This window comes from Thunnus maccoyii, chromosome 12 (assembly GCF_910596095.1).
Source record: "Thunnus maccoyii chromosome 12, fThuMac1.1, whole genome shotgun sequence".
Lineage (NCBI taxonomy): Eukaryota > Metazoa > Chordata > Actinopteri > Scombriformes > Scombridae > Thunnus > Thunnus maccoyii.
In genome coordinates, this window is record NC_056544.1 from 31,897,882 (window position 1) to 31,912,427 (window position 14,546).

The following is a 14,546-nucleotide window of genomic DNA, read 5'->3' on the forward strand; positions in this document are numbered from 1 at the left end:
AACAAAGTCCACTAAGAGAGGAGATCGTCAACAAAACATCAGACTTTAACTCGAGAGATCACTGTTCAATTCCTGCAATCAACATTGTTTTTATTAAACCTTGACTGTTATCATAACCTAACCTTAACCACATGGTTATTATTGTTGTAGCCATGACAACAAGGTCCCTTAACATTAACAGAGTACTTATTTTGGAGGTTACTAAAGAACGGTTTGAAATGAAAGACTTTGTCGTCCAACCACATCTAGAGTCAAAAGTGTTTCTACCTGTTTACACTGGAAGCATGCTGTCATAAAGGAGGAGCAGGGAGAGGAAATTAATCGTATAAATTGGCATCTCTCCCCAAAGACATTCATGATGTTTCACTCAGTTCTTCACATGAAAAGTGACAGAAGTGTAAAGAATGGAAAAAGAGAGCTTGAGAGAGAAGTTTAAACCACGCCTACTTTCACACCTCCACACTCCTGACCAGTCACATGGCGTGATCGTCTGTCGCTAAAAGTTACAAAAAACTGTTGAATGCAATTCCATCATCAGAACGTGAGCTTCAGGCGATGTTGTAATGATCTGACAGGCATCTAAAGCAGTCTGACACCATAACGGTGTTCCACAGGGTTCGATTTGAGGCTCTCTTGATATTCTCTCCTTCATGTGTTATTCTCAAATCCGCCTTTATGCAGATGATACTGTTTTATAGCCTGATAGTCAGACTGAAATACCATTTAGTTTTTCTTCATGTTGGAGAGGGGTTATTTTGCATGAACCAATCAGCAGTGACTGACATATCGTCCCATTGACATAATTTTAAGTGGACACAGAAGCTGTGGTAGAGGTTGTTAGGAGCAGTTAATGTTTGTCACGTTGATCAAAAATAATACATTGATTTAAGATGACCCCATTCTTAATCTCACCTACAAAGCTTGAACACCAGACTTATTTGAATCGGTGAACAGTTCAGAGATGTGGACAGCGTGTTAACCGTGCTACAGCAGGAAGTCTCCATAAATCACATCAACACATGATGGACGTCTGTTGGTGTTAATGCAGGTTAATCTCTGTATAACATCTATTTCTGTGTCATTATGTGTGTAAATGACTGTAACAACAAGTTGGTGGAATATTTTGCAGTTTATGAACACCGTCTGAACGCACCCCTCGTTTCCGTTTCTCGCTAGTTTTCAGGCCACGCCCCTCCAAAGTAGGAGGAGCTTGAGTTGTGACACGACACACAAGTGATTAGCCTGAATTGTATTGTGGGATATGAGGACCAAAGGATTTGCTGGTTGTTTCTTCCAAAGTTAAGGAAAGCAGATGTATTTCTCAGAGTTTTTTGGACTGGACGGCTGTCTCTGTGGACTCGTTCTGATGGATTTTGAAGGGACTGAAACCTGAAACGGACACTAAGGATTCTCTGAAGTCAGTGTGAAGAGCTGCTGGTGAGTTTCTGTCTAAACTCATAAAACAAAGATTAAAAAATAACTTTTTTTGGTATTTGATTTTTCGCAAACTGCGTGAAACTTGAGCGAAAATGTTTTCTGCTGTGGAAACTGCATCTTCTATTAAAAATTGAGATGGAAAATATAATCTAAATTATTAGTTTTTGCTAGATGATGAAAGCTAGTTTCTATGTAAAGATGTAATAATGATTAATGGTATTTATGAATGTGAAGCTGTTTCAAACAACCATCACAAAACACCTGAAAAAACGAATACAGATCAGTGAACAAACAAGAAAAACCTGAATCAAAATCGAGATTGAGACAAAAACGAGAGTAAAATAAAAGGATAAAAGTCACAGTGGATATTAAAAAGAGAGAAGTTTAGTGGATAATCAGGATTTCTTGCATCGGAGTGAGAGCAGCAGTATTTGTCACAGTGTAAGTTACAGTGTGAATAATCAGGGAGGAAGAATGTATTTCGGCAGTGGAACCAAAGGGACTGTTGAATCTGGTAAGATTATTATTTTTCATGGTTTCATGTCTTAATAGAGCTTCTTTTATTAGTCATTTTTATCTGAGTTTAATCCATTTTATAGAGTTTGATTGATGCAAACTGATATTGACACACACAGACTGCAGACTGAGCAGGAAAAACATAAAATAGAATAAAAATGTTGATGAGTAATGATGAATTTAAAAGTTAAAAACAAACAAGGAACAGGATGAAACTGGTTTAAACTGTGAAAAAACAAAAAGCAGCAAAGAGAAACCAGTGAGAAACTCTGAAACATTTATAAAACATCAACTGCACAAATACACAGCTGAGTGTCAAATATTACCATAAACATTTCTATTAATATACAGATTAATGAACAAACACAACATAAAAGTGGATAAAATATAAACAGAGAGACAACATGACATACAGCAGTATTTGTCACAGTGTGAGTTACTGTGTGAATACTCGGACAGGAAACAAACTTTATTTCGGCAGTGGAACCAAACTGACTGTTGAAGCTGGTAAGATGAATTTATATCATAAAAATGTTTCGATAAATTTCCTTCATTAGTCATTTTGTTTGAGTTTAATCCATTTTTATAGAGTTTAATTGATATTAAACTAACCTGGACACGTTAAGACTGAACAAGAAAATGAAATAGAATAAAAATGTTGTAATGATAAATTTAAAAACAAGTTAAAAACAAACAAGAAACATAATCAAACTGGTTTAAACTGTAAAAACAGTATCAGAGAGAACACAGTATGACTGTATATAATTTGCCATCTAAACTAAATACTGTTTTCTATGTGCAAAAATACAGACGAATAAACACAACATTAGTATAGATCAAAATATAAATTGAGAAACAACATTACTGTAATAATAAACCTTAGAAAAGTCACAACTGAGATAAAAAAGAATAAAAATGATCATCAGAGTGAGAGCAGCAGTATTTGTCACAGTGTGAGTTACAGTGTGAATAATCAGGGAGGAACCAGAATGTATTTCAGCAGTGGAACCAAACTGACTGTTGAATCTGGTAAGATTATTATTTTTCATGGTTTTATACTTTAAAATGTGCCGATAGAACTTGTTGCATTCATAATTTAATATCAGTTTATTACATTTTTTAGAGTTTGAATGATACTAAACTGACCCGGACACATGCAGGCTAAAAGCAGAGAGAATTTAACCTGGAAACATGTGTATTAAATCAGTCTATAATAAAAGACAGGTTAATTAATACATGAATAAAAGTGTATAAACATATTAATTAAGGCATTACAGTAAAAATAATTATAAAAACTGATATTTGACATTAAAAATGATCATCAGACTGAGAGCAGCAGTATTTGTCACAGTGTGAGTTACAGTGTGAATAATCGGGGAGGAAGAATGTATTTCGGCAGTGGAACCAAACTGACTGTTGAAACTGGTAAGATTATTATTTTTCATGGTTTCACGCTTTAAAATGTCTTAATAGAGCTTCTTTTATTAGTAATTTTTATTTGAGTTTAATCCATTTTTATTGAGTTTGATTGATGCAAACTGATCTTGACACACGCAGACTGCAGACTGAGCAGGAAAAACGTAAAATAGAATAAAAATGTTGATGAGTAATGATGAATTTAAAAGTTAAAAACAAACAAGGAACAGGATGAAACTGGTTTAAACTGTAAAAACAGTATCAGAGAGAACACAGTATGACATCTAAACTAAATACTGTTTTCTATGTGCAAAAATACAGACGAATAAACACAACATTAATATGGATCAAAATATAAATTGAGAAACAACATTACTGTAATAATAAGCCTTAGAAAAGTCACAACTGAGATAAAAAAGAATACAAATGATCATCAGAGTGAGAGCAGCGGTATTTGTCACAGTGTGAGTTACAGTGTGAATAATCAGGGACTGAACAAAATGTATTTCGGCAGTGGAACCAAACTGACTGTTGAATCTGGTAAGATTATTATTTTTCATGGTTTTATACTTTAAAGTGTGTCGATAGAGTTGTTTTATTGGCCATTTTATTTGAGTTTAATCCATTTTTATAGAGTTTGATTGATGCAAACTGATCTGAAAACATGCAGACTGCAGACTGAGCAGGAAAAACATACAAATCCTCAAAGTAACAATAAATGTAAACAGGATCAAACTGGATTAAAATGTATAAAAACCAACAGCTGCAAATTCAGAAACATCTGTACACAGCTGCACAAATACACAATCAACACCTTTATATTAAAATGCAGATCTGTGAATAAACAATATAACAGAGAATAAAAATATAAATCTAGACAACATGACTGTAAAATAAATATATAAAGTTACAGCAGAGATAAAAATGATCATCAGAGTGAGAGCAGCAGTATTTGTCACAGTGTGAGTTACAGTGTGAATAATCAGGGAGGAAAAATGTATTTCGGCAGTGGAACCAAACTGACTGTTGAATCTGGTAAGATTATTATTTTTCATGGTTTTATACTTTAAAATGTGTCGATAGAACTTGTTGCATTCATAATTTAATATCAGTTTATTACATTTTTTAGAGTTTGAATGATACTAAACTGACCCGGACACATGCAGGCTAAAAGCAGAGAGAATTTAACCTGGAAACATGTGTATTAAATCAGTCTATAATAAAAGACAGGTTAATTAATACATGAATAAAAGTGTATAAACATATTAATTAAGGCATTACAGTAAAAATAATTATAAAAACGGATATTTGACATTAAAAATGATCATCAGAGTGAGAGCAGCAGTATTTGTCACAGTGTGAGTTACAGTGTGAATAATCAGGGAGGATACAGAATGTATTTCGGCAGTGGAACCAAACTGACTGTTGAATCTGGTAAGATTATTATTTTTCAAGGTTTTATACTTTAAAGTGTGTCAATATAGTTGTTTTATTGGCTATTATATTTGAGTTTAATCCATTTTTATAGAGTCTGATTGATGCAAACTGATATTGACACATGCAGACTGCAGACTGAGCAGGAAAAACATAAAATAGAATAAAAATGTTGATGAGTAATGATGAATTTGAAAGTTAAAAACAAACAAGGAACAGGATCAAACTGGTTTAAACTGTAAAAAAACAAAAAGCAGCAAAGAGAAACCAGTGAAAAACTCTTATAAAAAAAAAAAATATATATATAAAACATCAACTGCACAAATACACAGCTCAATGTCAAATATTACCACAAACATTTCTATTAAAATATAGATTAATGAACAAACACAACATAAAAGTGGATAAAATATAAACAGAGAGACAACATGAATTACAACAGTATTTGTCACAGTGTGAGTTACAGTGTGAATACTCAGACAGGGAGAATATATTTTGGCAGTGGAACCAAACTGACTGTTGAAACTGGTAAGATTATTATTTTTTATGATTTCATATTTGAAATGTGTTGATATAAAACTTCATTATTTATAGTTTGAATGATACAAACTGACCTGGACGCATGCAGACTGAACAGCAGTTAATCTGTATTTATGAGTTTATCAGAAAAATCTCACAGTGTGTTACGTGAATTTTTAAATTCAAATAAAGATGCAAAAGAAAAATGTTGAGAGAAGACGAACATAAAAAAATGTAAAGAGTCACAGCAAAGACATAAGCAGGAGAGCAGCAGTATTTGTCACAGTGTGAGTTACAGTGTGACTAATCAGGCAGGAAGAATGTATTTCGGCAGTGGAACCAAACTGACTGTTGAAACTGGTAAGATTATTATTTTTCATGGTTTCACGCTTTAAAATGTCTTAATAGAGCTTCTTTTATTTGTCATTTTTATTTGAGTTTAATCCATTTTTATAGAGTCTGATTGATGCAAACTGATCTTGACACACGCAGACTGCAGACTGAGCAGGAAAAACATAAAATAGAATAAAAATGTTGATGAGTAATGATGAATTTAAAAGTTAAAAACAAACAAGGAACAGGATGAAACTGGTTTAAACTGTAAAAACAGTATCAGAGAGAACACAGTATGACATCTAAACTAAATACTGTTTTCTATGTGCAAAAATACAGACGAATAAACACAACATTAATATGGATCAAAATATAAATTGAGAAACAACATCACTGCAACAATAAACCTTAGAAAAGTCACAACTGAGATAAAAAAGAACAAAAAAGATCATCGCAGTGAGAGCAGCGGTATTTGTCACAGTGTGAGTTACAGTGTGAATAATCAGGGAAGAAAAATGTATTTCGGCAGTGGAACCAAACTGACTGTTGAATCTGGTAAGATTATTATTTTTCATGGTTTCACGCTTTAAAATGTCTTAATAGAGCTTCTTTTATTTGTCATTTTTATATGAGTTTAATCCATTTTTATAGAGTTTGATTGATGCAAACTGATCTTGACACACGCAGACTGCAGACTGAGCAGGAAAAACATAGAATAAAAATGTTGATGAGTAATGATGAATTTAAAAGTTAAAAACAAACAAGGAACAGGATGAAACTGGTTTAAACTGTAAAAAAACAAAAAGCAGCAAAGAGAAACCAGTGAGAAACTCTGAAACATTTATAAAACATCAACTGCACAAATACACAGCTGAGTGTCAAATATTACCATAAACATTTCTATTAATATACAGATTAATGAACAAACACAACATAAAAGTGGATAAAATATAAACAGAGAGACAACATGACATACAGCAGTATTTGTCACAGTGTGAGTTACAGTGTGAATACTCAGACAGGATACAAACTTTATTTCGGCAATGGAACCAAACTGACTGTTGAAACTGGTAAGATTATTATTTTTCATGATTTCACACTTTAAAATGGTTTCTTTTATCAGTCATTTTATTTGAGTTTAATCCATTTTTGTAGCGTTCGATTGATGAAATCCTGACATGGACACACGCAGACCGAACAGGAAAAAATGTGATAAAATGTTGATGAGTAATGATGAATTTAAAAGCTAAAAACAAACAGTAAACAGGATCAAACTGGTTTAAACTGTAAAAAAAACAAGAGTATCAGAGAAAACACAGTATGACTTTTATATATAATTTGACATCTGACATCTAAACTGTCTGTTGTGTACAGAAACAGATCGATAAACAACATAAAAGTGGATAAAGTATAAATTTAGAGACACCTGTGAAATTAAAAATGAATGAAAAAGAGATAAAAACGAGAGCAGCAGTATTTGTCACAGTGTGAGTTACTGTGTGAAGAATCAGGCAGGAACCAAACTTTATTTCGGCGGTGGAACCAAACTGACTGTTGAAACTGGTAAGATTATTATTATTCATGATGTCTTAATAGACTTCCTACATTAGTCATTTTATTTGAGTTTATTACAGTTTTGTAGATTTTGATTCATGCAGACTGAACAGCAGTTATTTTGTATTTATGAATTCATCTCTGTAGAAGTCAAAAACTAAAAGACAAAAGGATCAAACTGCTTTAAACTGTTTCAAAACCAACAGCAGCAGAGAGAGAAGTTAGTGTGAAACTGCAAAACTCACAAACATCCGTGAAACATGAGCTGAAAAATCTCAAATGCCAACGTTAACATTAATACAATGAAAGAATAAAAAGTTAAAAGAAATGAAAGGAACAAAATCCAAATTAAGAATAGCAAAATAGGCCACAGAAAGATTAAAACGATCATAGAAAATGTATGGAAGCGCCATTAACGCCAAGAAAAGACAAAAAACTGTGACATTTTAGGAATGATGTAAATAAAGATGCACATAATAAACCAGAAGATATTAAACATCAAAATGTTGTTGACAAGATGAGTCAAAACCCTCATGCAAAGTCAAATTTTATTTTAAATATAAATCTTACGTAAAAAATGTGATATTCTTAGTCATAATTTAAATTTAGTGTCTCATTTTTGACTGTGATTCTCATAACTTTGAGAATGCTACAAGTTTTTCATTAAAAAGTCATAACTTTTGTCTTTCCTAACATTTAATTAATGAATTAATTCTCCCGACATAAATGGACACAACACAGCATCATCTGCAAAAGGGAACACTTTTAACTTGTTATTGATATTATGCATGTAACTGATCTGAGGTTTGTGTATGAGTGTGTGTTGAGGTGCGTATGGAGGTGCAAACAAACTGATCTTCGGTGACGGCACGAAGCTCATAGTGTCTACAGGTCGGTGAATAAATAAACTGTAAATGTTAAAAGCAGATTATATTTTAAAACCTGTAAACTGAGCTGATGTGACAACAAACAGGATCATTTCTGTCTCCTGTTTTTTATTGTGAATCTAATGTTCAGTTTGCTGCTTTGTCACATTAACAAACAAGTAAAGATAAAGCTTTAATATGACATATTTCACTCAGTGTTTTTAGTTAAATTGCTCCCAGTATGGTTGCTGGTTTTTGTTGAGCTGTGTATCTCAGTGTGACTGGTCAGAGCGGCTACAGGATTTTGTTTGGAAGTGGAACTAAACTGACTGTACAAACCAGTAAGTCCAGTTTAGACTCAGTTTTTATGTATATAAACTTTGATTAAGAGCAGAATATCAGATATTTAGTCGACGCAACATCAGGTTTAATGTAAACAGAGTCAAAATCTCTGTTGATCTTAAAGTATCTTCAGCTCTGTGATGAACAGATCGAGGATTATGTGTTTTATCTAAGATTAATGTTGAAATGAGAGACATGATTTAAAGTATGCAGGTCGAGTTAGAATGAAATTAGTGAAGTTTTATTATTGGGGTTTGGAGAAGGAACATTAAAATTTAGAATAAATACATAAACAAACTTGAGGTCTAAATTTCTTAAATTCAGATTATTTGATCCAGGTTTAAATGTTTTAAGAATCACAATGAAGCCGTAAAACTGGTCTCATTTTATGAAATTCAGCCTTTTCTGAAAAATAAACCGACGAGTAAAAGATCTAAAAAACGCTTAAAGTTTTAAACTTTAGTGCAGCAGAATGAAACTGTGATTTATGACGAGTTAATCTAGTTTTAAAGTGAATCCTGGTTTGTGAAACACTGGATAAGAAACTCAGTTTGAGGCTGTTGGAGGTTTTTATTCAGCTGTGTGTCACAGTGTGAGAACAAACTCAGAGAAACTGATTTTTGGGAGAGGAACTCAGCTGATTGTTGACGCAGGTAAGATTTTTAAAATATACATTTTGTAGAAGGAGGAAGAAACTTTCAACAGTTTTGTAAAAACAGAAAATGATGATTGATTCTAGAAATTACTTGAAGCAGTTTGGTTTATATTAAGTTATACTGGGAGATTTTATTACTGCTTTGAAATAATAATAATGATAATAATAATAATAATAATAATATAAAAACACTCATTAAAGGGAGATAATATACCAATAAAGTTTGTCAGTTTAAGACTCTCTGAGGTTTTTAGTCAGCTGTCTGTCACAGTGTGAGAGGAAGCGCAGAGAAATTGATTTTTGGAAGAGGGACTCAGCTGATTGTTGATTCAGGTAAGATAGAAAAGATTTTAAAATGTTTTAAGAGGGAATCATGTTAAACAACATTTTTAAACCAACAATGCAAAAACAATCTCCTAGGGACTTTTTGTCCACTCAATAATAGAAGAAATTTATAGCTGAACACATTTTAAAAAAGACATTTATGTCAAAAAGTAAAATTAGAATTAAGATGTTTCTTTGTGGTGAATATTATTACAGTTAGAAGCTGTACAGTAGTTTATAGATTCTCTCCTCAAACTGCCTTTAAAGATACTTAATTGTTGTTGAAAAGTAGAGACAGTGAAGTCTGTTTTCTTATTTTAACGTCGGCTGCAGCTTTCTGTGTAATTTATATTCTAGTTAAGTTGAGTTTCTGAAGCTTCATGGAGAAGAAGAAAGATGCTCTGAAGATGACAAAACCAGCATTTAGAACAACTTCATCAGAAAAAAGCATCGTGGTGGTCAGATAGTGTTGATGTCAGGAGGTTTTTGTCATGTTGTGTCTCACGGTGTGAATACTGGATCTTACGGTAAACTGGTGTTTGGATCCGGCAGCAGGTTGATCGTCCAGAGCCGTAAGTTTAACACAGAAACCAGTTAAATGATGTGATTCAGTTCAAAACGCTTGACTTTATAATTTTTCTTGTGACATAAAAATATTTAATATTTACTTCATGCAAACTTTCATCAGGTTTAGTGAGAAGTTGTGCTGGAAAGATGAAGTTGAGATAAAAAAGCAGTTTTTAGTTGTTTGAGCAGCAGATGTGGAAGCAGCTGAACTGCAGTTTTTGTCACGTTGTGTCTCATGGTGTGAATACTGGGAGTGCTGCTGGTAAACTGGTGTTTGGATCAGGCAGCAGGCTGATCGTCCAGAGCCGTAAGTTTAACACTGAAATCATTTTATATGTATGAGATGAACTCTCTTCTCATAGAGTCACTGCAAATACATCATGAATAACTCAAGTTTGTTTGTATCTTAAGTTTTTCATGTTTAAAGAGCCTTAAATGTTTTTACTGCAGTTTACATATTTCAACCTGTTTCTATTAGAAATCAACTGAATAATGTACAGAAATAACTTGATTTTAGATATGTGATATAAAAAAGCAGATTTCTGAAAAATAATCAAAAGTGGAGAGAAATCAAACAAACATAAAACAGTTTTAGTAGAGATTTTAAATTGTGCTGTGTGGGAGATAAAAAGCAGTTTTTAGTTGTTTGAGCAGCAGATGTGGAAGCAGCTGAACTGCAGTTTTAGTCACGTTGTGTCTCATGGTGTGAATACTGGGATGGCTGGTAAACTGGTGTTTGGATCAGGCAGCAGGCTGATCGTCCAGAGCCGTAAGTTTAACACTAAATTTCTTTAATCTGACGTGTCAGGAGTCTGTATGAGATAAACTCTCTTCTCTTAGAGTCACAAAACGTTATTAAAAACTCAATGTGATGTTGAAATCAAAAAAAAAAATTAGAAGAAATATCTTCACAGGTTTGTTTGTATCTTAAGTTTTTTACGTTCAAAGAGCCTGAATGTCTTGTTTTTGCTGCAGTTTACATATTTCAACCTGTTTCTATTAGAAATCAACTGAATAATGTTTCTAGAAATGAGTGTCAGATAAATGACACTTTAATCTAAGATTAATTATCTTGGAAATATGTTAAAGACTGATTAGTTTTTTACTTGTTTAAAAAAACAACAACTTATAGGACTCAATAATGTACAGAAATAACTTGATTTTTAAAAATCAAATTCCCAAAAAATCAAAAGTGGAGAAAAAACAAACAAACATAAAACAGTTTTAGTAGAGATTTTAAATTGTGCTGTGTGGGAAATAAAAAGCAGTTTTTAGTTGTTTGAGCAGCAGATGTGGAAGCAGCTGAACTGCAGTTTTTGTCATGTTGCGTCTCATGGTGTGAATACTGGGAATACTGGTAAACTGGTGTTTGGATCAGGCAGCAGGCTGATCGTCCAGAGCCATAAGTTTAACACTGAAATCATTTTATATGTATGAGATAAACTCTTTTCTCATAGAGTCACTGCAAATACATTATCAATAACTCAACGTGATGTTAAAGCTTAAAAAAAACCTGGTTTGTTTGTATCTTAAGTTTTTTACATTCAAAGACCCTGAATGTCTTGTTTTTACTGCAGTTTACATATTTCAACCTGTTTCTATTAGAAATCAACTGAATAATGTACAGAAATAACTTGACTTTAGATATGTGATATAAAAAAGCAGATTTATGAAAAATAATCAAAAGTGGAGAGAAATCAAACAAACATAAAACAGTTCTGGTAGAGATTTTAAATTGTGCTGTGTGGAAGCAGCTGAACTGCAGTTTTAGTCACGTTGTGTCTCATGGTGTGAATACTGGGAGCGGACTGGGTAAACTGGTGTTTGGATCAGGCAGCAGGCTGATCGTCCAGAGCCGTAAGTTTAACACTGAAATCATTTTATATGTATGAGACGAACTCTCTTCTCAATATGACAAATGATTCTTGTATTTTTATGAATAATTCACAACATGCATAAACAACTGTCTAAAACTGTCTCCAACACTGATGCAGTAATATCTTCACTGGCTTGTTTGTATCTTAGTAAAAGTAATTTTTTACTTGTTAAAGAGATTAAATGTCTTCTTCTTACTGCAGTTTACATATTTTAACCTGTTTCCAACAGAAATCAACTGAATACTGAGTGTCAGTATCTTTGAATGTCAGACCATTTCATTATAATACAGATAGAGTTGATTTATATTGGAAACATTCATTTGTTTATTTACTTTAAAAAGAAAAAAAAAGACATATGACTCAATAATGGACAAAAATAACTTATAAAATGCTGAATTTTGTAGTCAAAGAAAACTTTTATGTGACATAAAAAGCAGATTGTGAAAAATAAATCAAACTTAAAACAGCTTTAGTACAAATTTTAAATTGTGCTGCATGAAAAACCTGAATCTGAGCTTAAATAAAAAACAGTTCTCAGCTGTTTGAGCAGCAGATGTGGAAGCAGCTGCAGTTTTAGTCACGACGTGTCTCACGGTGTGAATACTGGGAGCGGTGGTTACGGTAAACTGGTGTTTGGATCCGGCAGCAGGCTGATTGTCCAGAGCCGTGAGTTTCCTCTCAAACATCTAAAACTCTTCACCGACTTTAATCACTTTATTTAAACCGCAGCCGTCTGACCATTAATCTGTCACCTCAAATCTACTCTTAGAGCTCAAAAACCATTAAAACTCATCTGATTTTCATCTAATATTCGTCTCGTGTTTCTGAAAACTGAGCGAATAAAAACTGTCAGCAGAACAACAGAAAGATTTAAACGATCAGGCTTCATTAACTTAAGTGTAACTGGCAGCAGAAGCTTTTACACTCAACAGTAAAACAAATAAAACATCTCAACTCATTTTGTCTAAATGATCTTAAAGTCGTCCTGATGAAACTGTTTTTATTCAGAAGCTGATCAATTCAGGGAAAAAACTGAAACATCTTCAGTCTGTTATTTTTGTCTAAACTGATCTAATTTGATGCAGCTTTAAAAGTTACTGCAGCAAGTTTAACAGTTAAATTATTTGAGTTTCATTGACATCAAAAGACCTAAAAACTCTAAATTACCATAAAAACTTGACGGAGCTGAGACTCGTTTTCTCTGTTTGTACTGAAACAAATCAACATCTTGCAGTTTAAACATGTGGAGCAACACAGCTGCAACTGACTTTGTACAGAAAGTCAAATCAGATTAATTGACTTAAAGTTTAGTTTGTTCAGTCTTGATTTAAACTGACGAGTTTAAAGTTGAATAAAGCTGCCTGGAGGTTTTCAGCCAGCTGTCAGTCACAGTGTGACGCAGGGCGGTGCTGGGAAGATGATATTTGGGAGAGGAACTCGGCTGATAGTCGACTCAGGTATGAAGGAAAAGCTTTTTAATACTTTTTGAAGAAGGAGAAAAGTTTAACAATAACCAACACTGCAAAAAATATCTGCTTTATCAAATAACGTTTGTCTATAATTGAGCCTTTAACAAGTGAAATAATCCTCCAGCACAGCGAGAATATTTCAATCTGTTCAATTTAATAATAACAATAATCGACTTATTTCAAAGTGTTTGTAGTTAGAAGTCAGAAGCTCTTTGACTGGAGGTTTTCAGCCAGCTGTCAGTCACAGTGTGACACAGAGCGGTGTTGCGAAGATGATATTTGGGAGAGGAACTCGGCTGATAGTCGACTCAGGTGAGAAACATAAAAATATATATTATTATTGAATAGGGACTACGTTTTTAAACCATGAAAGTTTATCTTATGTTTGAAACAAACAGCCAAACTCTCAAAAACGTAAAGTTCTCCATTTACTGTTTGTTACGTGAAAATTTAAAAGTAGTTTTTATGGATTAAACTACAGAAATCAGCTGCTGGTGACTCTAGTGGAGAAAGTTTCTAAAGAGGCCAAATGCAGATGTAGCAGTCATGTCGCATATTTCTATATTTCACTCAGTGGAAATATTATATAATTTCTATGAAGAGACTTAAGGTGGAGAATTGAGAGTTTTTATGGTCTGAAATGTGTTTAAATCTAGTCTCAGCAGGTTTTGTGTCACACTGTGAACAGAAAAAAGGTCAAAGGTTACAGTTTGGGACGAAGTTATTGGTGGTGACTGTTGACTGAAATCATGTAAAGATACCATACGATTGTATGGAAGTTGATTTCTGCCAGGAAAAAAAAATAGAAATAACAATAAATAAATAAAAGCTTCATCACAGTAAAACTATCCTACAAACTGAAATTAATGCACAAAAATGATCCGGTCACATGGCTTCAAAATAAAGAAATACTTTCATTAATTCTGTATCTAATCATTTTAGTTCATTTTATCATCAGTCATTTCTTCTTGTCTTTGTGGAAAAAGGCTTCCATAGGTTTTGTTCTCGTTAAATATTTAAAACATGTGAATCACATAAGTTTAACTTTTACACATCAAACCCTGAATGTCCCTTTTATTGTTCACATTATTCACACTTAAAAGTTTTTAAATAAGAGACAAACTCCCAATCAAAGGAAGACGTTTTAACTGTTTTTAAGTAAAGACAGTTTCTGTAGTTTTATTGTATCTTTGGTATTTGTGGCAGTTTGGAGTTTGAGGGTTTTTGTTGAAGCGTT

General features: G+C 33.0%; 1 gene segment (V, D, J or C); it reads left to right on the forward strand.

The window, feature by feature from the left end:
• The first annotated feature begins 13,569 nt into the window (after positions 1-13,569).
• Positions 13,570-14,546, forward strand: part of LOC121909335 — a 53,479-nt gene continuing 52,502 nt past the window's right edge. The window contains 1 exon segment of the C gene segment in view: positions 13,570-13,621. Coding sequence covers positions 13,582-13,621 — 40 coding nt within the window.